This window comes from Heteronotia binoei, chromosome 4 (assembly GCF_032191835.1).
Source record: "Heteronotia binoei isolate CCM8104 ecotype False Entrance Well chromosome 4, APGP_CSIRO_Hbin_v1, whole genome shotgun sequence".
In the NCBI taxonomy this organism is placed as follows: domain Eukaryota; kingdom Metazoa; phylum Chordata; class Lepidosauria; order Squamata; family Gekkonidae; genus Heteronotia; species Heteronotia binoei.
In genome coordinates this window covers 141,186,024-141,213,375 of record NC_083226.1, presented here as the reverse complement: position 1 = coordinate 141,213,375, position 27,352 = coordinate 141,186,024, and the positions used below count along the sequence as shown (strand labels likewise).

The following is a 27,352-nucleotide window of genomic DNA, read 5'->3' as shown; positions in this document are numbered from 1 at the left end:
GGTTACTCCCCCCCCAGTTGACTGGGGGGGATGAGCGAATCGATCACCTCCTCTTTTTGACTATTGTGCTGAGGGAGTCGAGACAGTGCATCAGCTAGAAAGTTCTTAGATCCCGGGATGTGCTTTAACTTAAAATCGAATTTAGCAAAGAATCCTGCCCACCGAATCTGTTTCTCGGGGTCAGTTTCCTACGCCCAGTTAGGGCTTCTAGGTTCTTGTGTTCAGTCCATATTTCAAAGGGAACCCTCGCCCCTTTCAACCAAGACCTCCAAGTCTTTAGGGCGAAAGTTACTGCAAACGCCTCTTTGTCCCACACCGACCGATTCCTCTGCTCTTGGGAGAATTTCATCGAGATGTAGGCACATGGTTTTAGGGCCCTCCCCTCATCTGGTTGCATGAAAATTGCCCCCACAGCAAGGTCGCTGGCGTCACATTGAACCACAAGGGTTTTAATTCATTGGGGTGAATTAATATGGGATTGCTAGTTAACAATCTCTTTAGCTTGTTGAATGTGTTTTGACAGTCCATTGTCCAATTTAACTTGGCTCCTGGCCGCTTGGCCTCGGTACCTTTTCCTTTCGTCTTGAGAAGGTCCGTCAAGGGGGAGCATAGTGTGGGCGAACCCCTGTTTAAAATTATGATAAAATTTTGCGAACCTGATGGATTGGAGTTGTCTACGTGTCCTCGGGGGTTTCCAGTCTAGAACGGCTTGTATCTTTGTGGGGTCCATTGCCAAGCCCCTCCCAGATACTCGGTAACCTAGATAGTCCAATTCCGTTTGGTGGAACTCACACTTGGATATTTTCGCATACAGTTGATTTTCCTAGAGGGTCATTAACACTTCCCTCACTAACTTCACGTGGGAGGAGAGGTCATTTGAATAAATAATTATATTGTCCAGGTACACCACTACCCTTCTTTCGTAACACCTCGATAAAGTTCATGAAAACTCCTGGGGCCCCCTGTAGCCCGAATGGCATGGCTAAATATTCAAATTGTCCCATCAGCATGTTAAACGCCATTTCCATTCATCCCCCTCCTTTATGCGCACTTGGAAGTAAGCATCTCTCAGATCCAGTTTGGTGAAAATCTTTCACTCCGACATGGTGCTCAGTAGATCCTTTATTAAGGGAATGGGGTACACATTTGAGGTTGAAATTGCATTGATCCCCCTAAAATCTGTACAAAGTCTGAGCCCCCTGTTTTTCTTCTTTCTAAAAAGTACGGGGGCAGCGTGGGGGGGCCCTAGCTGGTCTTATGAACCCCCGCTTTAAGTTCTTTTCTAGGAGCTTTGCGCAATTCAGTATAGTTTCGCCTGCAGAAGGCTCTGCCCCGGAATCAGTTCTATTGCACAGTCAGTATCTCGATGCGGGGGGAGTTTGTTAGCTTCCTCTTCACTGAACACTTGTTTTAAGTCTCTATATTCATGGGGAATTGACTTCACCTCTTCTGTGGTGAGGCATAGCTTTTCATTTAAGGGTGGTGGTTCCGGTCCCCACTCCACATTCCAGTGGTGGGACTTGCACCTTCCATCTCTAAAGTCTATAATTTGATCTCCCCATTTGATATTGGGTTCATGTTTGGCCAACCATCCCACTCCCAAGACAATGTCAAATGACAAAGACAGGGCCACCACAAAAATTTCTGTATCCAAGTGGTCTTCTATTCCCATTGGCACCCCTTGGTTCTGCTCCATACATGGCTCCCCTCTCATTACAGTCCCATCCATCTGCTCAAATTGTATGGGGTGCAGTAGCGGACTCGTAGGGAGTCCAAGAGCTTCTACTAATTTAGGTGTGATTATGTCTCTGATGCACCCAGAATCTAGTAGGGCTTGGGCATGTATGAATTGCTTTAGATTGGGGTTCAGTAAGGTCAGTGGGATGAAAAACAAAGTCCCAGTAATTCTCACCCTCAGCGGCGCTGTTAGTTCCACAACCTGCTGCTCGGCACCTCTTAGTGCAGGTCGCTCTCGTTTCCCACCGATTCATCTTCCCAGGCGTCCTCAACCAACTGTCCATCACGATAATCTTCTCTTCCCGAGGAGCTGCTGACGCTGCGCTGCTCTTCGCTGATTCCTTCGCTCATCCCTCCGCCTTTTTCACCTTGGGTGCACTGGTCTTCAGGGGAAGAGTGGGGGCCTCGAGGCTGCTCTGGGCAGTTGGCCGGCATGTGGTTGGAGTCACCGCACCGAAAGCAACGTTGAGAGGTAGTTGGTTTGGCGGTCCCCCCGGCTTGGTTGGCTTTCCGCCCATCAGGTTTTGCCCCCGGCCGAGACTCGCGTCCCCCTTACCCTCTTGCTGCTGTTGACGCTGGAGAGCCACTCTTTTCATATTAGTCTTTACCTTACTGGCTAGTTGCACCCACCCTACCAGCGTAGTAGGGCAAGCCTGTTGGAGGACTCAATCCAGTACGCTCGCGTTCAGGCCTCTCTGGAACTGTTCGATCTTCATCTGCTCGTTCCACCCTCGCACTTTGGCCGCGTTGGCCTGGAATTTGGCTGCATACTCTCTCACCACTTTGGATCCTTGTTGCATGTCTTTGAGGGTGGATAAGGCTCTGGTTTCTTGTAACGGATCCTCATACTGAGTAGGGCACGTAAGAACGCTGCCACAGTGTCTAGTTTGGGGCTCCAGGTTTTGTACAGGCTCACGTACCATCTCTTGTTTTTAGACTTAGTAACTGTTTTAACTAATGTATTAATCGGTTTGGGGTAATTTAATGTTTTGTTACATGTATTGTTATTTTGCTGTTGTTATCCGCCCTGAGCCTGCTTGGCGGGGGAGGGCGGGATATAAATAAAATTTTACTTACTTACTTACTTACTTGGCCACCCCCTTCAACTTCGATCCTAAGTAATCCACTCTGCTAAATTCATCGAGGAAAGTGTGCCCCCAGTAGAACATAAAGCTATTGGCTTGTATTGAAAAATACTCCACCTCTTCGGGATCCCTGTCAAAGGTAGCATCAGTTCCCGACCTCACCCATAGTCTCGTGGCTGTAGCAGCAGCTGAGGTTGACACGGTAACTGCAGTGGGAGAGGGGGTTGTGGTGGTTGCCCCCCTCTGGGCACCAGCAGTTGCAGTGCCCGATCCAGTTGCTTTCTCACTTCTTGGGCCATGAATGCATTATTGGCTTGCATTTCTTCTCTTAAGCCCTTGGCCATCTCTGCCATCCCTAATCTCATCGAGAAAGTCCCAGGGGTCGGGATTTTGTTCTTCCTCCTCCTTGTCCGGGCCTGGGTCGGGGCATCATTCCTCTCGCTCTTCCCGACCATCCCTGCCACTTGCCTCCAAGGTACCCTGGTCACTGTCATCTCCCATCTGCGTGCGCGAGGGTAGCGCCAGGCTCGCCTCTCTCCGAGCTGGTGCTTCATCCATTAGGCTGGTGGACTTTCTGGGATCCCAAACTTTTGGGGTTATAAAGAGTCGCTGTATGTGCAGCGGAGACCCTCGCCCTGCCGCTCTCCGTGCGTCGAATACGTGCCACGGAGGTTGTATTCGGGTGGCGTTGGGTTCTTGATCCTCACCAATTGGTCATTCTGGATTTTCAAGGGCTTCTCCATTTTCTGGTGCTCTCTCCGCCATGAAAGTAGAAAGTTTCCAGTTCGGTTACGTCCCTGAATGAGATTACTTCCGAAATGTCAAGCATCGATATTTGTTGTTGAATCAAAAGTTGCTTTATTTAAGAAACTCAGAAGCTTTACCAAGGACACATGCCTTGGACATACACAGTGTTACACAGTTGCTATATAGGATAACTTCAAAGGGTATCATACAGATGCAGCTTGAGTTACGGGTTCAAAGGTTATTACACACTATCTCATTTATTGCTACGGAATTTAGGCTATTAAAAACATCTCCCTTTCTCACACTTCTCTTAGTTCAGATAAGACTCTGTGTGAACGTGGGGGAGAGGTGGCATGAAAGTGGTAACAGCCAGGTTGTAGCATAAACATCCTTGGGCCAGTTGGATTTATTACTTGCCCAAAGGTTGTAAAGGAAAGGGGAGCAGTAAAGGATGGGTGACCTGTTCCTTGTCGAAGGAACCATTATGTTACAGAAATATGCATGCTTGACAGTGAACTAATCTGTACAGAAGTGAAATAGCCTGCATAGATGAGGGGTTGAATTTCCTTGAAAATGCAGTCAGTTCCTGTTCATTCCTATTTGTCCTTTCCAGTCTGCTGCATTAAGTGCCGTCTGCTTTCAGAAGTAGATCTTTGCACAAATATCAAAGTTTTAGGTACACATATTCTCTTTGAAATGGCTTTCACCAGTTTGTATTAAGGGATACATTATTTTGCCTGTTTACTGTTACTTTAAGACTATTTAAGGGGTCTAAAATTCTCTACCTGACTTTAATGGGGAATGCTTAGCTTGTATATTAAAACCTGGGCAGTTAGGCAGTTTGCAGTGTATTGGCTGTATTTGGCTTTGGTTATGCACAGTGACAGTTACTGGCCTATAGCAGCTGTTGCTGAAAATGCAGCAGTGCTTCCTACTGTGAAGGTCACCATTGAAGCACGTTGTCCTACAGCAATTCCCACTTGTCTTTTATGTTGAAAGTGGAATCTTTATCAAGTATTTGTGACCTTTCCTTCCCACTTCTGGGAAAACCTAGGATTTCTTAAGTTTATATACATTAGACGACCTGTTGAAATTGAAACTGGGTCTGTTGTAACCCAGCAAGGTAAGTAGACTAATGATTCTTTGATCACCTAGACCCTATTGAATTAGTAAATCTGATAAAAAAGATGATATGCAAATTTTTAAAATAAAATTACTTTGTCCATTGTACTTTATCGGGACAGTACACTTCTCATTATCAGATACTGGAGTGGAGTAAGGAATTAATAACTCAATTACACAACACTTGTGACTGACAAGGTGTTGTTGGAATACTAGGCTATTGAAGCAAGATTTTATTTGGTCATTATTAATTTACTCGATTATATGTAAGGCTTCATGTTAGTGTTTCCTAGTAATAATCTTTAACAGTGCTTTTGTAAACTTTGTGAAACTGCTGAGCTATAATTTTACTAATAGAAGGAGAGATGATAAAGTTTGGCAACCTGCAGTTTTCCTGCAGATTATGAAATACGCAACCATAAAAAAGAACCAGATGCATCCACATATATCTGATAACCAGCCAAAATGTGTAGTTTGCCACTGTCTCTAATCTTCCCTTCTCTTCATTGAAACTTGAGGGACATTTGGAAATGGTGGAAAGTGTGGAAACACAAGCTGTCTTCTCTGCTCACACTGGCATGTCTCTAAAAATGAAACAACTGTGGGAGTGACTGTCTTGTCCTCCTTTTACACAGAAAAGAGAAAGGCTTGCCACTGAAGTCATACTGAGATTCAAAGCACTCACTATTGTGCAAAGAACGCTCCCTTTTCCTCATGCAGAAGAGTGCAGTCAGATGGTGCTAATTATTCCATGAAGCCAAGAATGCCAATTCATAGCTTGCAGCTTCTTTGTTTCATCATTACGTTGTCTCTTAAAAGCATAAGTGAAGGCTGATTGCCTCCTCACCCAGCAGCACTGAGGGCAAACCTTGTAGTATAGCATAGTGTTTTTTATTGGCCATCTGCATCTCCAAATGTACTTCCCCGCAACAGTTGCTGTCACTTTGCAGTCTTTCTGTTTGTTTCATAAATTTGTCACTGTAGACTAACCTTGGTGTTTCGTGATAGAAATCAGAGAGCAAAATGCTTGGGGAAGTGTTATGAACATATGAAGCTGCCTTATACTGAATCAGACCCTTGGTCCATCAAAGTCAGTATTGTCTTCTCAGACTGGCAGCGGCTCTCCAGGGCCTCAAGCTGAGGTTTTTCACACCTATTTGCCTGGACCCTTTTTTCACACTCATAGAAACCTTACATAACTTTGTTAAAAGCTCATTGCTTTTTTAAAAAGTAATTGTTTCACAAAAACAGTTAACTGTTATTAATTAGCATAATTATCAAACCTGTTGATTAAAGTATATATATTTTTGTTCTAAATAAAGTTAATGCTTTAAAAATTCTTGCCCATCGTTTGACTGGTATTTTTCCAGTTGAATGCCCAACTCCAGGCTCTTTGAAAATCATTGACAATTCACAGCTTCCAGGTGCCTTTCAGTCAATCATAATGTGAATTTAAAGTTCAGCCCTCACCAGTGTCTCACTTAAGAATGGGGTAGGTGCCATAAATTCACTCTCCAGTATGATGCTTACTGGTGATAAGTTCATCAGTGGACCTGACAACATATATATATATATATATATATATATATATATATATATATATATATATATATATATATAGTACTTAATGTGCAGTTAGTGGGACCATCTTTACAGACATCAGGTACAAACCTTACTGTACAAACCTTACTTTGTCAAGCATCAGGTACAAACCTTTCTGTACATAACTGGATTGGAATTGGGATCTCAGTTGGTGCAGAATGCTGCAGCTTGACTATTATCAGAAGCTAGATGTGTTCAGGATAGAATGTGTTTGGTACAGAAGCAAAACTTTAAAACTCTTACCTTGCTTAGTTTTAAACTATTTGCGTACATTTAAAGTTCTATTGAAGTTAAAAAGTATTTGTGTGGTATTTTTGGTGATCAAAACTATAGTTTTCTGTGCCTTGGAGAGAGCATATGTAACCTCTAGTAAATAATTGCATTGTGTGGTATGGAGTTTGGAAGCCTGGATCTTCTTATACTTCTCTGTTGCTTGATTCTGGTGTTACTCTAGTGATGTGCATGCCAGGGGGCCTAACTTTGTGTTGCCACTCCAAGCAGTTAACCAGTCATTCAAAGTAGTATTCATATGATAAGGACATAAGAAGAGCTCTGCTGAATCAGACTGATGGTCCATCTAGTCCAGCATCCTGTCTCACACAGTGACCAACCAGTTCCAATGGTTAACATTAACAAGAAAAATAAATACATCCAGATATATTTCTGATGCTAGCAATACTGCCAGTATAATGGGCTGTGTGTACTTTCCCAGATGAGTGTTCTGCTTTAAATTACAATATCCATCAACAAGTAAATAGTTTTATAGCTGCCTAGATTTCAGAAGCACAATGCAATGCTTAGATTAATGTTGACTGGGAAAGCACTCCTCTGCATTGGAATGGTTCCCTGAAGAAATTATTGTTTAATTACTGTTTTACATATGAAATAACTGTGGGGAGACAATTTGTTTCAATACCAATCTCTCTCTCTCTCGGCTTGGCTTCGCGAACGAACGAAGATTTAAGAAGGGTGCAATAGTCCACGTCTGCTGCAGGCTCGCTGGTGGCTGACAAGACCAATGCGGGACAGGCAGGTCCGGCCACATTGGCTGCAGGGAAAAGTCTGATTTAGGGTTGGTGCTGTAGCAGTGCGATTCTTCCTCAATCTCCTTTTGTCCTCAAGACCAGCTATGCGTGCGTTCTCAAAAGAAGAGACAGCCAATAACATCATTATAAAAGACAGAAATAATGTCGGTTGGGAAGTCAGAGATCTTGAAAGACATTGTGCTTGCCACTTTTGATGGAGTTCAACTGAGCCTGCCTGGGAAAGGGCGGAATATAAATTAACCAAATAAATAAAAATAAACTGCCCCTTGCTGACTCAGTTAAGAGCCTTGGGGTTATATTGGACCCAGTGTTATTGCTGGAGAAGCAAGTTCATGCAGGCTTTCTTCTAACTCAACGTAACTTGTAAAATGGCCCCTTACCTTGTTACAGCTAATCTGGCCACCTAGATCCATGCCATGGTGACATTGAGACTAGACTACCATAATGCACTGTACATTGGTCTTCGCTCTAAATCAACTCAGAAACTTCCGTTTGGTGCACAATTCTGTGACTTGGCTATTACCAGGAGCTAGGTGGGGCGTGCATATGACTCCCATTCTTCAGTCACTGCACTGGCTGGCTATCAGTTACTTGACTCAATTGACTATTGCATACAAACCCTTCATGGCCTTGGACCCTCATATCTGTGATACCCCTATGCTCTGCCATGACAGCTCTGTTCATCTGAGCATGGCCTTCTGCAGATGCCAACTTGCAAATGGGCAAAATCAACAGGTGCCTGTATGTATGCCTTCTCTGTTATAGTCTCTGTCTAATGGAATGGCCTACCTGAGGAGGTGAGGAAGGCTTCCCCTCTCCTGGTTTCCCACAAACTATGAAAAACTGAATTATTTGAGAGGGCTTTTCTATGCAGGCATTAGGTTTAACTGTACAAAATTATTCAGAAAGTCACCTGGAACTTGTTATAAGTAGGATACTACTATATAATTTTGCATCATTTAATGTATCATGTTAATATTTATGCTTTGCTTAAGTTCTGTTTCTAGATTCCTGATTGGTTCTAAGATCCTAATCCTGTTGCATTGTTTTTCAGTGCCCCCTCCTATTGATTGTATTGGCTTAATCTGTGTGATCTGCCTTGGTTTCCAGTGAGAAAAACAAACTATAAATAAATACTCCCTCACCTTTTCAACATGTTCATCATCTTTCTCAGTGGTTATTTTAAACAAATCCCTGTTGAGAAAATATTTGGTAAAGGTCACATCAGGGATAATAAATTCCACACATTAACTAGTAGAAAAGTTATTAAAGGAATTAAGGCCAAAGTACTCAAACTTCACTTCACAGGATTAATGTCCTACATAGGAGCCTGAACCTTTTTTATGTTAGAGGTCTAAGCAGACCAGACAGTTGTAGGTCCTGTGTTGACTGTTGTGAGATCCTAGTCCCCTCAAGAATGTTTAATGCCCTTCCACCAAATTTCAGCTTTCATGTTTAAAAATACCCCAAAGTCTATAATACTGTTCTTAGAAATGGCATTCAGATAGCATAGTACCCTGTTTCACATTAAAAAGTGAACCTGCACAACTACAGAGACAGTGATCTCACTGTCAAGTGCCTGCCTACGTGTGTAGCGTATCTTTTTCATTTCTACAGTTCCATCCCAGCCTCTCATGGCTTTAAAAAAAAAAGCCAAAGCTTTCTAAAACTATAGAGCATACTAAATGGTGAGGGTTAGGGGGAGAGAGCAAATCATGTGCTACTTTAAAGATTTAACAAATTCACTTTGGCATGAGATATTGCAAGCAAACATTGTAGCTGTTAAGATGCCTTATGCATTCAGACTTTGACCATCTATGCTCTCCTTCGACTTAAGTGGCTGTTGCGGGTTTCAGGCAAAGACATCTATTATCTGTGATCCAGCAGCTGAAAATGCAGAAATTGAAGTCAGGATGGTGTGATTTTACCTCTCTGCTGTGATGTGGACTCCCTTTAAGCTGAGAGCAAAACTGTGTGAGTCAAACACTAAAAAACTGTGAGCTGGCAGTCACTAACTCAGCTTAGAGGGAACCCTGGTGTGGACCGTGGAGTATTATAGTATTAGTATTATATATAGCACTGCTGGAGGAGAATTTACTACAAAAGATGAGATTAAAACATAAAGGAGCATAGCCTGAAAACTGAGATACAACAAAATATCAGACAGTTGACTAGAAGGAAATGCTTACAAGACTGAACTTGGCTCATTCTCCTTCACAAACTGGGCAGTAACAAATTTGTCCATGTTTATGATCACATGGGATTTTTTTGCTGGAATTGATTTTGGATTAGTTATAACCCCATAAAACTGAGTAACTTAATTCCTAGGAAGTTAATAATAATATATCTCATCTACAAGGGAACTAATATTAGTGATCAATTAAAACATAAATAGAAATTAAATGTAAACATATCAAAACAGCAGCACATAAACCAGTAAACCAATAAGGTGTTAACAGAGAACAGATGAAGAATGGAAGCAGCAACAAATGAGTCTAATTGCTGAAAGCTCTCCAAAAAACATTGCCATTATCTAGAGCCTAAGCATTAGTAGAGAAGGAACACCTGATCTTTACTGAATATATGACAATTTAAGCAGTGGCACTTGGAATTTATTTTCAAATTATTTCCTATTGTTTCCAATGGAACTTAATATATTCAGTGTCCATTCTGACAAGACTTTTGCAGTGGACAAGACATCACACTCTTATGTTAAATGGAGCAAGTTCAAGATTTTAGCTCTTTTTATGTCAGTGTTTCACCCCTAGATCTTAGAAGGAGTGGATTGGATTGGAAAGTGGCCATATCATCCCTACATGGTTGAGGTAATGCTAGAAGGGGCCCAAAGAGTACACAGAGTCTAAATATATATGCTTCTGGAGGGGTTAAAGCTTTTTTTTTTTAATTTACAAAGTTTTCATTTTCAACAAAATTACAGTGTGAGCAAAGCTAAAACAAGGTTTTTAGGTTCAGACACTACAAAGAAAGTGGATATAAATTTAACAATTCAACTACAGTACATTCTCACAAGTAGTCAATCCACAGTATTTGTGTAACCTTTAGTAATACAGTAGAACATCTACAAATCTGTATTTGAATATTTTTAGAAACATATAGTTGTCATCAACTCATTTTGCAAAAATTCCTTCTATTTGTGTGTCTTTCTGTATATTAGTTGCAGAAATCTCCATTCTTAGGCCAGCATCACAGTTCCAAAAATAACTGTTGGAATGTGGTATGGCTTATTAAAAAATTAAATAATTCCATTTAAAATTGTAATACATCACTGTATAACATGCCCTGTGATTTATGCATTCACTAAATAAATCAATAAACAGTGTACTAAATTTTGTGTTATCATAGATTCAGGTGGGTAAGCCATGTTGGTCTGAAGCAGCAGAACAAGTTTTATTCAAGGTGTAAGATTTCGTGTGCAAGCAGCACACTTCTTCAGATAGAAGCTTATAGCTTGAATAAATCTTTGTTGGTCTTAAAGATACCACTGGACTCAAACTTTTTCATGTTATCATAAAATTGTGCTGGTGTTTAAAATATAATAAAGTATAGACATTATTACAGAAAGCATAATGCGGAAATAGGTTGAGAAGAAATATTGTTCTGGGAAGGGTGTATTTCAGTCTTTCACTTCCCCTTTTTGTCAACCTAGCGACCTAGAGAGATATATTGTTAGCATTTAAAATCTGATAACAAAACACATTTTTTCCTGAGAAACATGTATTTGAATAGGTGTGTTTTCATATTATATACTTGTATATTGTATCAGGCGGCATGTTCAGTTTACAGTAAACAAGATCACATGGGTGTCATTAAGATTTTGATTTTGTGATGGGCATTACTGTTGGTGTGCATGGTGTTATTTCTGCATGATACACAGTTTGTATGTCTGTATCAAGTCTGTATAACATGTCCCGTGATTTATGCATGCTGCACTAATCTCTGTTATCTGTCCCTTCTTTATTCAGAGCATGCTGTCTAGGTCCTTTAATTCCAATTATGCTCCAGTTAGCAACTTTCACTATGGCAGCTCTAGGGATCTGCATGGCAGCCAGGGCAATGTTACCTTGAGTGTTGCAGACGGAAGAAGTTCTGGTGTTCACATTGGTCGTGTGAGTACATGCATAAAAAGGCTACTATTAGTAAGGGAAACGAGCATGTGAAACATCTTTGAAGTTGTCCACTTCTGTAGCTTTGTGTAGTTCTATTCTATGGCTGGCTTCTATCTGTTGTAAAATAGTGATTCAATAATGGCAATTATTGAAGAATTCCACCCCTCCCCCCTCTAATACTTCTGGATTTGTTACCTTCTGCTAAAACATCACCAAGTGGTCAATTCTGAAAGCAGCTGCATACTGAGTAAATATCGATAACCATATAAAAATCTACAAGAAATCCATCCTCAGGTTAAATTGGCTGGTTTCTTAGGAATTCTGTTTCTTTAGTACATAAAATGTGCTGTATTGAGTTGCTTGGATAATCGTTACTCTAAATTGTTATCCTTCAAGCATGTGTGGCATGACCTAATGTTTACTGCTTTCAGGTTGTTGAATTATATATTGTGATGTGATCTATATATATTTCCAGTGACTTACATTGATGTTTTAGCTTTCTTAGTCACTGTTGCCTTTCCATATAATGTTTCCCCCCCTTTTTTTCTTTAGAGTATATGTTCTGGGCAGAGATTCCCTTTATTTAGTTTTTTAGTCATTGAAACTGTATAAACAGTGTTACTGTTCTGTACCATGGAGACATAGACCATTGTACTACCAAGGTTCACGTGGTGTACCCATAGAAAATAAATATCATTTGTAAATACAAATATAAATCAGTTACCTACTTTCAAAACATGGTGACCTGCCTTCCTAGTTTTTTTTTTAATTCACTAAATTTTAGTATGTCCAAAATTCAGTTCCTCACCTTTCCTTACAAACTCCTACTATTATCCTCATCTGTTACTATTAACCTGTTCTGTTTGTTGTGTGTGTTCCTCCTCTTCTTTATGATCCATGATCAGTCAATTACCAAATCATGTTGCTGCTTCTTGTACTACACTGGGGGAAAACATCCTTCGGGTGACAGTCCTCGTGTATGCTCTTTGTATTGAATACTACTACTGTCTCTTCTGCAGACTTCCATTGTTACGCATCAGCCTTCACAAATCTGTCTAATATTCTGTTGCCAAAATAATTCACATCTGTTTTGCTCAGACCATGAGATGCCCCTGTTTATGTCCCTTACTTATGTAGATTCCTGTAGGTGCTGGCATACAGCCCAAACTTCCTTGTCTTTGTCTCTGTAACCTTTACCTACAATTACTTCACCATTGTTTCCCAATTTATCCCTTACTGTAATCTAAACACCACCATCCTCAACTATCTGAAGGTCTTCTCCCTCAAATGACTATATTCTAACTTTCCCCCCTTTCCTGAACATTAGTTATATGTGCTGCCTCCATCCAAATCCATTATAAAAACCAGCCTCATTAAAATGAAGACAAATCACCTGTAACTGAAAGGAATGTGCATTTTTTCTTTGCTTTTGGCCTCCTACCTTGTTCACCTCCTTCTCTTTGAATGTTTAGGCTGCAGGTTCCTTAGTGTGCAATCCTAAATAGGGTTACACCCTTTTAAGCACCCTGACTTCAATGGGAGTATAAGGGTGCAACTCTGCATAAAACTGCATCTATATTTCTTTTTGTTTGTTTGAAGTGCCATGCACATTGATGACACAAGATTATTTGGTACATAGTTTGCAAGAGATACACCATTGACTATTTTGGAAATAGGATACCATATAGTTGCAGTGTTGTACTACCCTTCACCATCTTTTGGTTCCTAAGGAAGCTAAGTAATACAGTTTTCATTTAGAGGCAGTATTGAAAAAAACAAAACTTCTTACACAGTTCAACAAGAAAGTGTAGAAAGTAGAGTTGTTCGTGACCAACATGAGCCAGAAAAACAATAAATCTAGAAAAACAAATCAACAACATGAAGTTTGCAAATCCTTTAAAAGCAACTGTTTTTATGAATAGCTTCATTATGGTTTGTTATGTAGTTCTGAGTCTTTTAGAAGGTCCAGTGTTTTTCAAAAGCCAATGTTGAAGATTGTGGTCATGTAATAGGATTAAAAATTCTGTAATATACTTAAATAATATGCCTGGCATTCCTGTTAATATAATCAGCAATTGTATGGTTATAATCCTTTGAAGGAGTGCTTAAATAGTTAAATTATATACCACAATGTAGTATTTATATATTTTTGTTTGTCATTTAAAGCATCCCCAAACATCCACACCAGTAGAACAATGTCAAGAGGATGTATTTATTTCTGGACAGCAACATTACTCATCTGCCACACTTAGCCTCAAAGATGTTGCTCCAGACAGCATGAAGAAACTTCCTGTACAGGTACAAAACTACATAATTCAGTTCTGTATGCACACCCTTAAAGGTCAAATGTAATGTAACAGAGGGACAAAACCTCATATGTGGTGACTACTATTACAAGAAAGGTTCAATGTGTCGTGATATAGCTATCAATTTTACTCTTTAAAACAGGGGTGTCAAACATACGGCCCATGAGTTAGATTCAGCCCTTGCAGGGTCCCACTCAGGCCTGTGAACAACTGCCTCTCTGCTGCTTATTATAAGTGGATACTCAGTGATGTTTTGAATACCTCGTTTCTATCTTCACCATCACATTTATTTGTATTCACCCTAAATTTTTTTTTACAGTGGCCTGTATCTTACCACTCAACTAAGCAAAATTTGAAGCCATCTTCTATCCTAAGAAGGCTTCCTCCAATTTGTGGCTCTTACATTGGAAAAAGAGCCACAAGTCTGTGGAACCTTCTGCAGTCTAGGGTAGGATACTGCCCAATTCCTGGAAATATGGGACAGTTGTGAACTGTTTATCTAATAATCCACACCTATTCAGAACTTTGTAGTGGATTCTGCTCCTGCAGTACTTCTTCTGACACATGGATATGGTGCATTTTTTGCAGTCTCACTGATTGAATGTTTTCAGCAAAGAGTATTTCAACTAACTCTATTTGTTCCTGATGTGTTTAAGGCTTATCTTGATTTTAGATTTTTAAAAAAAAAATTGTGATCAGTGGAGTAATTTGTTTCCTGTCACTTCTTACATTAGAAAGTTCTCTGTCATGTCATTCTGCAGGTTATTTAAGAGCCTGGCTTACAAAATAAAATATGTTTTGAAAAAGAGCTGTAAGAATACTCGTTCCAGACCAGAAATCCTGATTGAAATTGGTTAGTTTAACTTTAGCCCATCAGGAGGCTGTCTAGTCTACTCCATACAAAAGTTGAGAGAAATGTTTTTTATTCAGTTTAGTTTTTCTAGAATATTACTAGTTTTAAGAGAATATATAATGTACATGTTTTAAAATTATATTTTTGTAACCGATACTTGCTAAGCATGAATAGTTGTATAAAGCAAACTTGCTGATGTAAAACGTTGGTTAGTTGTTATTTATTTTACTCAGATACCTTTGACAAATGGGCAATTGTGCCAGCCTTCAAGACCTCAGGCAAACTATACCCAAGTTCATCATCCTGCTCCCCAAACATCTGTAGCAAGACATCCTTCTAGAGAGCAACTGATTGATTATCTGATGCTGAAAGTTGCCCATCAGCCCCCCTACAATCAGTCCCAAGGTTTATCCAGGCAAAGCCACGAGCTGTCAAAGCAAGAGGTAGAGGAATAAATTCTGTTGTGCTGTAAAGATAAGTTTTTACGCTGGTGTTATGATTTATTATGAGCACTAGGTTCTGGTATCGGCTTGGAGTCATCAAGCCGCAAACAGAGTTTCCCACAAGGAGTCTTGTCTGTCATTGTCTTCTTGCTGCATTTCCCCAGGCCATCTGAAAATCCATTGAGCATTGGTGGACTGAAAAATTGATAGAAATTCCTCTTTGACCCTTGGTATTACTGAAGACAGTTCAAACAAAAATTTCTGCTGATTCTCCCCGTGCTGCATCTTACTCTAATCCTAAGGGGACTTCTAACCCTAAGGAGCAGCTTTAGGCAGAATGGGCTCAGAGGGCTGCAATAGAACCTTTCCACAGGTAGTGTTCATGATCTGTGGAATCTAAGCCATTTAGTGTGGTGTAGTTTACTAAGCGCCACAGTTTTGCTACTTCTGTTTATGTTCTTACAGGAAATTTTTCAAGAGTAATGGTGCCAAAGCTCGAAGTATTATATAGGGTTCTGTGGAGGGTCTGTTAACCACCTCCTCACTGTGTATCTTCCTGTATTCCTCCGGAAATCAGTTCCAGAGGGTTTTAAGACTCCCAGGAACAGTAGAGGAGGCAACAGTTCTAGAGGGAAAGCCATGGAAATTTCAGATACTCATAACCCTTTATATGTGGAAGTGCCTTCCAGTCACATGAGCACCTTTGGATCCAACCATTATATCTACTTCTAGACATCAGAAAAGTGTTTAATTCATCTAATTTTTATATATCAATTTGTATAAAAGCTTTTTATTGTTATGTTCAGATAATACTGTACTATTATATTACAAGCAAAAAAAGGGACATGACACTATTGCTTGTTTGATCTCACACTAGATCTAATATGATCTTATACTAGATTGATGTAGTGAGTGTATTGTGTTACAAGTCTTGAAGGTTTTTAAAAATAAAAACCAATAATCTTGCTTTCAAAACTCTTAGTCAAAGAGTTTGAATTAATAAGTTGTACCATAAAGTTGTACCATACTTAATGGTATTACCATTAATAAGTTGTACCATACTTAAAAATACTTTTAAAACCTTAAAATGCCTGTTCATAATATGTACAATAATCTATTAAAGCCAACTTGAGACTCATAAGGCACAAAGAAAAAGAAAGCATTAATTAAAACTATTCAGCCATTTTTGTCTTTAGACATTTTACTGCTCATACAGAAGTAGAAGTTCCAGCTCCAGGTTAGGAAATACCTGGAGACGTTGGGGTTAGAGCCTGAAGAGGCTGGGATTTGGGGAGGGGAACGACTTCAGTGGGGTCTAATGCTATATAGCCCACCTTCCAAAGTGACTATTTTCTCTAGGTGAACAGATTTCTGTTTTCTGGGAATCAGTTGTAATCCCAGGAGATCTCCAGCCACCACCTGAAGGTTGAAAGAAAATACTATAAGGATTACAGTATATAATCAGTATTAAACCCAAATCCAATTACTGTAATAGCACCAAAATAATTCATAAATTCAAGAAGTACAATTCACATATGGTAACTGTAATTTAGTGACATACAAAGTACACAAGAACATTATCTGGCACAAATTACATACATCCAGGTGTAATGCATAGAATACCATTATTCAGAGTTCTGCTAATTAATCATTACACCAAACAGCAAATCTCTGAGTTCTTGCCAGGTTCGAACAAAGTCCAGAGTTCATCCCAAAGTTCATAAAATTCATTGAAAAGCTCAACGCAAAAATCATTCAGAAGTTCATACAAGAAATCCCAGGTACAGGTCTTGTTCCAGTTACCTTCATCAGTGAACCCACTAGGATATGGTAGGCAATTAATGGCCACCAATATAATGCTGAATTCTGTGTAATTAATCCACAGGAGCTATAAATTACTTTCTCATGGGCACCATCACAATTTTTAGAGCATAACTGAAGTACTGTCATATTGTCATACTACCTTGGTTTGCTTTCATTCTCAGTTATATGAGTTCTTATACTAAAATTTTGATTCTTACTCCCGATTTATTTTTAGGATTGAATATTTAATTTCTGAGCATAATACTGTAGATGCTTTACCTTTTTAAACTACATAGCCACTGGCATATACTACCACATTGAGGGCCAGTAGCAGTGTTCCCTCTAAAAGATGAGTTAGTGTGAGCTAGCTCCCAGTTTTTTAGTCTCTGGCTCACACATTTTATCAGGAAAAATGGTGCCAGAGCAAATGCAGTAGCCAAATAGCTCACTTACAACTTTAATGCCAGTAGAGCACAAAGTAGAATTTTTGCCGACAAGACCCCACAGTTTAGAGGGAGTTACAAATTATGTACTGACCACATACAGAATACTGTTGAATCATGCAATATCAATATGTATGATGAAATAAGCTGATATCTTTCATTGATCCGGTTTGTATGTAAAGACCCGTATTGGGATTCGGAAGGTGTTGTGAAGCTTACATATATGCACCCTCTAATATGCTCTCTTTCTTGGCAAGATAAAATCCCTGTACATACTTACAGTGAATGCCTGTGTGTACATCTGTTTGTAAGGAACAGCCAATATATGTTCACTGAATAAATATGTATCTTGTATGTTCATCCATGCAAATGTTCAATATAACATTAGATTTGTTCAAACATACACAAAAAAATTCCTGTATATATTGGCTGTGCATTGGACATGTGCACTTTGTAATACTGTTAGCCTGGTTTGGCTGTAATGGTGAACTGACACTTTACTGAGGAGGGGGAGAAGGTAGGGTTGTGAACTTAGTTTGGGAAATTATGGATGATTGGGGAGCTCTATTGTAGAAGCAGAGTTTGGGGAGGAGAAGGAGCTCAGCAGGGATGTAATGCAATAGAGACTGCCTTCTGAAGCTTCAGTTTCCTTCAGGTCAACTGATGTCTGTAGTCTGGAGATCAGTTATAATTCCAGGAGAAATTCAGGCCCCACACCTTATGGTTAGTAAACCGAGGAAGAGGAATTCTGTGTTACCTGTGAACTGTGCTGTAACTTCAACATATTGCAAAGTTCATTTTTAAACATTGATATTTTAGATTCGAGTGAGAATTGAGAAGGATCCAGAGCTTGGATTTAGTATATCAGGAGGAGTTGGTGGTAGAGGAAATCCATTCAGGCCTGATGACGATGTGAGTATTAAAAGAATAATTTAAAAATGCCAAGCATTTATCAGAGTTTTCCCCCATTATCTTAAGTACAAAATGACGAACTGTAACCTTGCTGTTTCAACATTTTCATCCCATTGACTTGTTGAAGAAGAAAATGCCATTGAGTTACAACTGACTTATTGAGACCTCATCCACAGGGTGTTCCAGGCAAGAAATGAGTGTTGATCCTTAATATCTAAAAGAGCTGTCAGAATGGGGAGGAAGTAACTGTTTCCCAGGATCTCCCAAAGGATTGACAGGAAACAGTAAGCATAGGTTACAGATTTGTTATAGAATACATCCTAAATGTAACTTATTTAATTTTAAGTATTTATATTTTATTTGTTATTTATAGTCTGCTTTTCTCACAGACTTAAAGAGTATTACACAATGTAAATCAGTGCAGTCAACTGGATGATACTTTTAATAAGCAATGTAATAGGAATAAGGAATGGCAGAATTTTGAAATGGAGCTGTCGGCTGCATTAATTTGGTTCTTAAGCAGTAATCCCTAGGCCTCTTAGCTGTCAGCAAGGGTCAGCTGAACCCCATCAAAAGTGCAAAACACAGTCAGGCTTTCCAACCAGCATTATTTCCATCTTGCCTGGGTTCAGTTTCAGTTTGCTTTAATTCAACAACACTTTCTCTGACCCATATTGAAAACTTGATATGTGTACAGATTCTGTACAGGACAAAATAAGATGCTCCATTGTGCACTTCTTATATGCAGGACTTTTTTGGTAGAAAAAGCCCAGCAGGAACTCATTTGTATATTAGGCCACACCCCCGGATGTCACCATTGTTTTGTATAGGGCTTTTTTGTAGAAAAAGCTCAGCAGGAATGCATTTACATATTAGGCCACATCCCCTGACACCAAATCAGCTGGAACTGCATTCCTGTGCGTTCCTGCTAAAAAAAAAAATAAAGCCCTGCTTGTATGCTTGAAACAGATTTAATGGACTAATATTTTATATCCAACACAAGAAATTGTAGAAGCAGGCCATAACAAAGACTTCCTCTAGAGAACAATATGATTTTTCATCTATTCCTTTGATCAACATCCCTCCTTTACCCCTTAACCATGTAAATAACTTTAGAAAATTCCCAGATTTTCAAAACATAGCTTGACATATAGTTCTGGGACTAAGTCTTAAAGAAATACCCTGCTTGGCACACAGTTCACAGGACTGTGATTTCTGTATTGTCAGGATTTCAGTTTCTTCACCCTCGTCCAGCCTATTACTTACTTGAAGCAGCAGTTCAAAATATTGACAACTTCCTCAGAATTAGGTGGAAAAGAAAGAAGAGCTGGATATGATCAGTATATTGATGGCACTTTAGCTCAAATCTTCTGATGACCTCTCCCAGTCACTTCATGTAGATAGTAATTGATGGGTGAGGGAGCTAAGACTGGATCCCATGGAACCCCACAGGTCAACAGACATTGGACAGAGAGCAGGAATTCCCTGGCAAAGTTTCTGGGGCCAGCCGCCCAGATGGGACTCTAACAACTGTAACATGGTGCCACTTAGTCACAATGCTGAGAGGTGGCCCAGCAGCATGTCATTGTCTATGAAACTGAAGGCTGCTGAGAGATCCAACAGAACTAGCTTGGTCACACTCCCCCTGTCTAGTTTATGATAGCGACCATCAACCAAGGTGATCAAAGCAGTCTGTTCCAAATCCTGACCTAAAGCTGAACAGAAATGGGTCCAGAAAATCAGTCTCTTCCTTGCCCATTTTGCTAAAATCATGTAAGAACCACATTAATTAGCTCTTAATATTCATAATAAACAAGTCACTAATTCATGGCACCTTTACTCAAAGAGGTGGTTATCCATCCACTGAAAAAATCCCTGCAGAAAAATGATGCAACCAAATACTGCCCTTCCTGGACAAAGTGATTGAGGGAGCAGTAGCAGACCAATTCCATGTCTTTTTGGATAACTCATCTGCTGTAGACCTTTTTCAGTCTGATTTCAGGCCAGGCTATAGGTCAGAGATTCCTAATGAGGCTGCACCACAAGGGCATTATTATATCGACTGTTTCAAGTTCAGTCCCTTTCCTAGAAATCCCTAACTTAGAATTTGCCTTTTTCTGTGCTGCAGCACACTGGGTTGACACTACAAACTATACTACACTACACACTATATTTCCACTACAACCCCAAGATCATTTTCCCTCTGTCTCAGCATTAACCTACAGAATCATAAAATCATAGATTTGAAAGAGACCTCCAGGGTCATCTAGTCCAACTCCTCGCAGAATGCAGGAACTTCACAAATACCTCCCCTCCATACACATGCAGTATGTCACAGAAGTGAGTACACCCCCTCACATTTTGTAAATATTTAAATATATCTTTTCATGTGACAACACTGAAGAAATGACACTTGGCTACAGTGTAAAGTAGTGAGTCTCAGCTTGTATAACAGGGTAAATGCGCTGTCCCCTCAAAATTACGCAACACACAGCCATTAATGTCTAAACTGCTAGCAACAAAAGTGAATACACCCCTAAGTGATAATGTCCAAATGGGGCCCAAAGTGTCAATATTTTGTGTGGCCAGCATTATTTTCTAGCACTGCCTTAACCCTCTTGGCATAGAGTTCATCAGAGCTTCACAGGTTGCCCCTGGAGTCCTCTTCCACTCCTCCATCACGTAGCTGGTGGATGTTAGAGACCTTGCGCATCTCCACCTTCCGTTTCAGGATGCCCCACAGATGGTCAATAGGGTTTAGGTCTGGAGACATGCTTGGCCAGTCCATCACCTTTACCCTCAGCTCCATTCCCACAATATGGTAAAAGTCTCCAGAATCCCTTGCCAAACTGACCTAGAGACAAATTGCTGACTAACCTCAAAGTGTCAATCAGCATTTTCATGGGTGTGTAAGAAAGGGCCACGAGAACTAATCACTGATGCAACCCTTCCTGCCCTCATTCTCATGATCTGCCTAATTAACAGACTCAGCATTGCTGTCAGATGGCCATCTAACCTCAGTTTAAAAACCTCCAAGAAAGGAGAGCCCACCACCTCCATGGAAGCCTGTTCTACTAGGGAACTGCTCTTCTTAATGTTTAGCTGGGAACTCTTTTGATTTGATTTCAACCCAATGGTTCTGGTCTGCCCTTCTGGGGCAACAGAAAACAATTGTTCCACTGAGGAACCGCTCTAACGCTCACGAAGTTCTTCCTAATGTTGAGCCAGAAACTCTTTTGATTTCATTTCAACCTGTTGGTTCTGGTCTTATCTGAGCCCGCTTCGGCGGGGGAGGGCGGGATATAAGAATAAATTTATTATTATATTATTATTATCTTCTGGGGCCACAGAAAACAATTTCACACCCTCCTCTATATGACAGCCCTTTAAGTATTTGAAGATGGTGATCATATCACCTCTCAGCTGTCTCGTCTCCAGGCTAAATATATCCAAGCTCCTTCAACCTTTCCTCATAGGACTTGGTCTCCAGACCCCTCACCATCTTTGTTACCCTCCTCTGGACATGCTCCAGTTTGTCTATATCCTTCTTAAATTGTGGTGCCCAAAACTGAGCACAATACTCTAAGTGAGGTCTAACCAGAGCAGAGTAAATTAATACCATCATTTCACATATTTACAGCTTCTGTTGATACAGGCCAAAACTGAAGTTGAGATTTTTTTATATACTTGAAATTGAGGGGTTTTTTGGTCCTAGTGTGTACACTTACCAACATTGAAAGTATCTGCATATTCCAGTTGTAAGTTCCTTTTCTATATGTGGGTGGGGAATTAAGTTCAAAAACTGTTTTAATTGATAAATACAACATGCAAATCTCGATCCCCATCAGTCCGGCTTTCGCCCGGGTCACGGGATGGAGACAGTGCTGGTTGCTCTGGTGGATGACCTGCAGCGGCATCTGGACCGAGGCGGCTCGGCGGTGCTGATGTTGTTAGACCTATCAGCAGTGTTTGATACGGTTGACCACTGGTTGCTGACTTGCCGTCTCGGCCACATGGGGATTCAGGGGCTGGCCTCACAGTGGCTTTCCTCTTTCCTCGATGGTCGGGGACAAAGGGTGGCGATTGGGGGTGAACTGTTCCAGAGGCACACGCTTGATTGCGGGGTGCCTCAGGGGGCGGTGCTTTCCCTGATGTTGTTCAACATCTACATGCGCCCCCTTGCCCAGATTGCCCGGAGGTATGGGTTGGGTTGTCACCAATATGCTGATGACACCCAGCTCTATCTACTCATGGACAGCTGGCCTGATTGCGTCCCAGAAAATTTGGACCTGGCATTACAAGCCGTGGTTAGATGGCTCAGGCTAAGTAGATTGAAACTAAACCCAGCAAAGACAGAGGTCCTTTGCTTGGGTCAACATGGTCCGGGAAGGGAAATTCCCCTACCAGCCTTTGACGGTGTGCCACTGACAATAGCACACAGGGTCAAGAGCTTGGGGGGTACTATTGGAGCCTGCCCTGACAATGGAGGCCCAAATAGCAGCCACTGCTAAGTCCGCATTCTTTCATCTTAGGCGGGCAAGGCAGCTGGCCCCTTTCCTGGAACACGACGATCTGGCAACAGTGATCCATGCAACGGTCACCTCAAGGTTGGACTACTGTAATGCCCTCTACATGGGGCTACCCCTGTGCCGAACCCGGAAGTTGCAGCTAGTGCAGAATGCCGCCACCCGGCTGTTATTAGGGCTCCCCAGGTAGGAGCACATTCAGCTGGGGCTCCAGGGACTGCACTGGCTGCCAATAATATACCGGGTTCGGTACAAGGGGCTGGTTATTACCTTTAAAGCCCTATATGGCCTAGGACCTGCCTACCTTAGGGACCGTCTCTCCCCACATGTTCCCCAGAGAGTGATTAGATCTGGTTCTCAAAATCTACTAACAATCCCCGGACCAAAGGAGGCCCATCTGAAGTCAACCAGGGACAGAGCTTTTTCGATTACAGCCCCTTGCTGGTGGAACCAGCTACCAGAAGAGGTGAGGGCCCTGCGGGACCTTGGGCAGTTCCGCAGGGCTTGTAAGACAGTCCTCTTCCAGTTGGCATATAACTGACCAGTACCTGAAAAACCCCAGAGGAAGGTTGTAGGATAGCACATTGATAGATCGTTTTCTTGTTTTCTTGTTTTAACTGCTGTAAACTATTTAATGTATTTTAATATTCATTAATCTTATTGTTAGAATTTTATGTTGTGAGCTGCCCTGAGCCGCCTCGGTGGGGAGGGCGGGATATAAATCGAATAAAATGAAAAATGAAATGAAATGAAATTATATCTTAATAGCAGTAAAGCCCATTGTAGGAAGAAATACAGTGGGCCCTATAAAAATATTTTGGGGGGGGGTGATGAATGTGTAGGTGGCAGGAAAGAAGGAAGATAGACAAAATGAAAGAAAAAGAGAGACAAAGAATTAGAGAAAGAACAGTGGGAAAAAGATGTGGAGAAAGAAAAATGAAAGGAAGGAAAGTAGACAGAATGAAATAAGAAGACAATGACAAATATGGAGAAAGAATGAGAGAAAGAACAGAAGGGAGAGATTTAAAAAGGGGGAGAAAGGAGTAAAAGAAATAAAAATGAGAAGAAAGAATGAAAATGAAAATGAGAAGAAAAATGAGAATGAAAGAAAAAGAAAGAGACAAAGAAAGAATGAGAGGAAGAAAGAAAGAGTTATAGAAAAGTTGAGAAGAAATGAGTGAAAGAAAGGAAAATGGAAGGAAGACAAGGAGACAGAAAAATGACAGGAAGACACAGACAAGCAGGGAGGAAGGTAGGCAGCCATTAGAAGCCTCCCTTTCACCCTTCCCACTTGCAGGCAGGGTGGAGTGAAAGGGAGCCTTCCAATGACTTCCCGCCTCCTATACCAAGCAGCTAACAGGCGGACCCGCTCCGCTGGTGAGCATAAGCGGCAAGGAGCCATTGCAAGCCTCCCTTTCGTTCCCTCCCACTTGCAGGTGGGGTGAAAGCAAAAGAGAGTCCATTCCATGTCATAGGGCCATAGGACAGACTCCATTGTATCATATGGGCCCATAGGACAGAATGCACTGCATTGTATCCTATGAGCCCATAGGACAGAATGCAGTCCATTCCATCCTGTGGGCCCATAGAATACAATGTAGTCCGTTCCATCCTATGGATCCATAGGATACAATAGAGTCCATTCTGTCCAATGGGCTCATAGTATAGAATGGACTCCAATCTGTCCAGTTGGCCCATAGGATGGAATTGAGTCCATTCTGTCTTATGGGCTGATAGGATAGAATGAAGTCCATTGTGTCCTATGGACCCATAGAACAGAATAGAATCCATTCGATCATATGAGCCCACTGTAGCCTAATTTGAATAGAAAGAGTGAAGAGTATTTGCAGGTGGAAAGGAGACTTGATACATTGTATACTGTCAGTTTGTTTATCTGCTGCTGTTTAACCAGGCCCTCCCTGCTGTGAATGAACACTCCTTTTGTGTCAGTTGAAGAGAGTAACTGCTACTGTTTGTCTCATGAACATGTCTCTTACAGTTTATTGTTTGCTTTGCGGTAGTGTTGGGGGGTTTTTGTGGGGGGAGACTGTCCTGGAATTCCTACAATAGGCCCTGAGGAGTGGCAATAGTGATTAGTAAGCTCCCAGGAGAACCTGTCAGCAGAGAACTGTCTCTCTCAGAGGTCAGTGGCTGTCTGGTGGGGTTCTTGCTTGACAGGACCGATGGTGGGTGGGGAAGAGCAGAATCAGCTGATGGCACTCAAGAAACAGAGTGTGGGCCAATCCTGTGTAGCCCACATCCAACCAATGAAAATTCTCAGATTTGCCACCACGGTTGGGCTTTTATTTATTACTGATGATGATGATGATGATGATGATGGTCAGAGCAAATGTACAATTTAACAAAGTTTTCAAAGATAGGGATGTGGGATTCATCCTTTTCCGCTTGCACTCAGTATTTTTACTTTTTATACACAGAGTCCACTGATTATTAAGGGTCTGCAACATACATTACTATATCTAATCTTGGTTAAATGGAGCTCTGGTTGTATTCTTTTTGGACAATTTTAATTACTTTAAACAATTTTAAATTCATTTTGAAAACTGATTTTCAAAACTCTCCTTAATTATAATTATGCTCTTGATATTAACCCAGAACATGAATATATTTTAAAATATAAAATATTTTATATTTTAATATTTATATTTTAAAATATAAATAAAATATAAACTTAACCAAACCTTTTTTCTCTTTGCTTGAAGGGTATATTTGTAACCAGAGTGCAGCCTGAAGGACCAGCATCTAAACTGTTGCAACCAGGAGACAAAATTATTCAGGTACTTTATATAAATATTTTAACTTTGTTGTTAATGTAAAAACTTAATTTGAAGCCTTGTTTCATTTGCTGCCCAGCCCTTCAATTCTCCAATTTCTCTCTTAAGCTGCTTTTTTCTCTTGAGTTATTTGGTCTGTCCACTGACCTATTCACTTAATTTTCCCCCAGCTCCTTTCTGTTCCCAGGATAGTTTAGAACTTTTCTATACACAAGGATGTATTTTGTATAAAGGGCCATTCATTCATATGTATCTCCAGTAGCGTATTCCAGGCAGTAGTTTAGAATAGTCCAGGTACAAGTTTACTTCCTTATGTGCTGTTTATGAGAATTAAATTTAAATCTGGCCACCTCTGACAGATACCAAAAGATTTGGCTGATTTAGTTCATTTTGAATTCTTCCAATCTCCCCTATAATATAATTCTCTAGACAGACTGATCACAGTTCACCTATTCTCTCATCAGCTGAGCTGCCTGTTACTCAATGGAGAGCAACTTCCCACTCTCCAGCCCCAGAACAGATAAGGATTGAGCCACTGCTTTGCAGAGGAGAAAAAGAAACCCTTCACTCGATTGGCTGAGGGAAGAGAGAAAGAGCAATAGAAAGCCTTTCCTTGATTGGCTGAGGGCTCCTCCTTCTCCTCCTCTGGAAGGGAAACAGCCAGAGATTAGGGGGAAATGACATCCTGTGGCAGCAGACCACATATAGAGAGGGGGGAAAGGGAGGAGGAAAAGGAGAGGGAAAGCAAGAGAGAAAGAGAATGAAGTCCTGTGCTGAAGACCAACAATGTTATCAGAGAGACAGTGTTGGTCTGAAAGGTATCACTAAAGGCACTTAGGGAGAATTCATTGGGGTTGGGAGTCAGTCCTGAACCCTCCAAAGCAGTTATTTCTCCAGGGGCAGAAAGAGATCTATTATCTGGAGTTCAGTTGTGATACCAGGAGATCTTCAGGCTCCACCTGGAGGCTGGCTACCCTAGGCCTGGCTGCTTGCACCTGTTCAGTAGCAGCCCCCCTATAACAGCCAGTGTGGCATAGGAGTTGGGGTTCAGAGTGGGGTTTGCCAGGCCCAGGTTCTTGCTGTGGAAGCTGACTGGGTGATTTTGGACCAGTCACAGACTTTCTACCTAACCTACCTCACAGGGTTATTGTGCAAATCAAAAGGGGAGGGGGAGAGAATTATGTAAACTGCTTTGGCCCTCCCCCCCCCCCACACACTATGGATAAAGACTGTGCTAGGTAGAGGCTGCAGGGAGGGGAGGAGGAAATGGAAAGCGTAAGTTAGAGGGGCAGATAAAGAGAAGGAGACAGGGTTGCCAGCTCCAAGTTGGAAAATTCCTGGAGATTTTTTTTTTAATTTTTATTCAACACCACAGTTGGAAAATTCCTGGAGATTTGAGGAGTGGAGCCTGGAGAGGGTGGGGTTTGAGAATGAGTGGGACCTCAGAATGGTACAATGGCATACACTCCACCCTCCAAACCAGCCATTTCATTCTGGAGAGCCATTGTTGCTGATCTCCAGGTGAGGGCTGGAGATCACTCAGAATTACAGCTGCTTCTGTTAATACAGACCAAAATTGAAGTTGAGATTTTTTTATATATTTGAAATTACAGAATTATAGCTTCCCTCCCTGTTTGATCCACACTGTGGTTTTGGACCAACCACAGGTTTTCAGCCTAACCTATCTCACAGAGTTGTTTTGCAGATCAAAAGGGAGAGTTGTAAGCTGCTTTGGTCCACACTGTGGAGAAAGTGCTCACTTTGGCAGCCCATATACTAAGATCGGAACTGTGGTGAAAGGCTAC

General features: G+C 41.0%; 1 protein-coding gene across 2 annotated transcripts in view; it reads left to right on the top strand.

Moving 5' to 3' along the window:
- ERBIN (erbb2 interacting protein) overlaps nucleotides 1–27,352 on the top strand; it is a 128,568-nt gene that overhangs the window by 97,308 nt on the left and 3,908 nt on the right. The window contains exons 22-26 of one of the 2 annotated variants that reach the window (XM_060235899.1): nucleotides 11,323–11,466; nucleotides 13,633–13,764; nucleotides 14,859–15,068; nucleotides 18,134–18,226; nucleotides 25,476–25,550. In XM_060235899.1, coding sequence (XP_060091882.1) covers nucleotides 11,323–11,466; nucleotides 13,633–13,764; nucleotides 14,859–15,068; nucleotides 18,134–18,226; nucleotides 25,476–25,550 — 654 coding nt within the window. The remainder of the gene's footprint in view (nucleotides 1–11,322; nucleotides 11,467–13,632; nucleotides 13,765–14,858; nucleotides 15,069–18,133; nucleotides 18,227–25,475; nucleotides 25,551–27,352) is intronic. The other variant, XM_060235900.1, reaches the window with a different exon arrangement.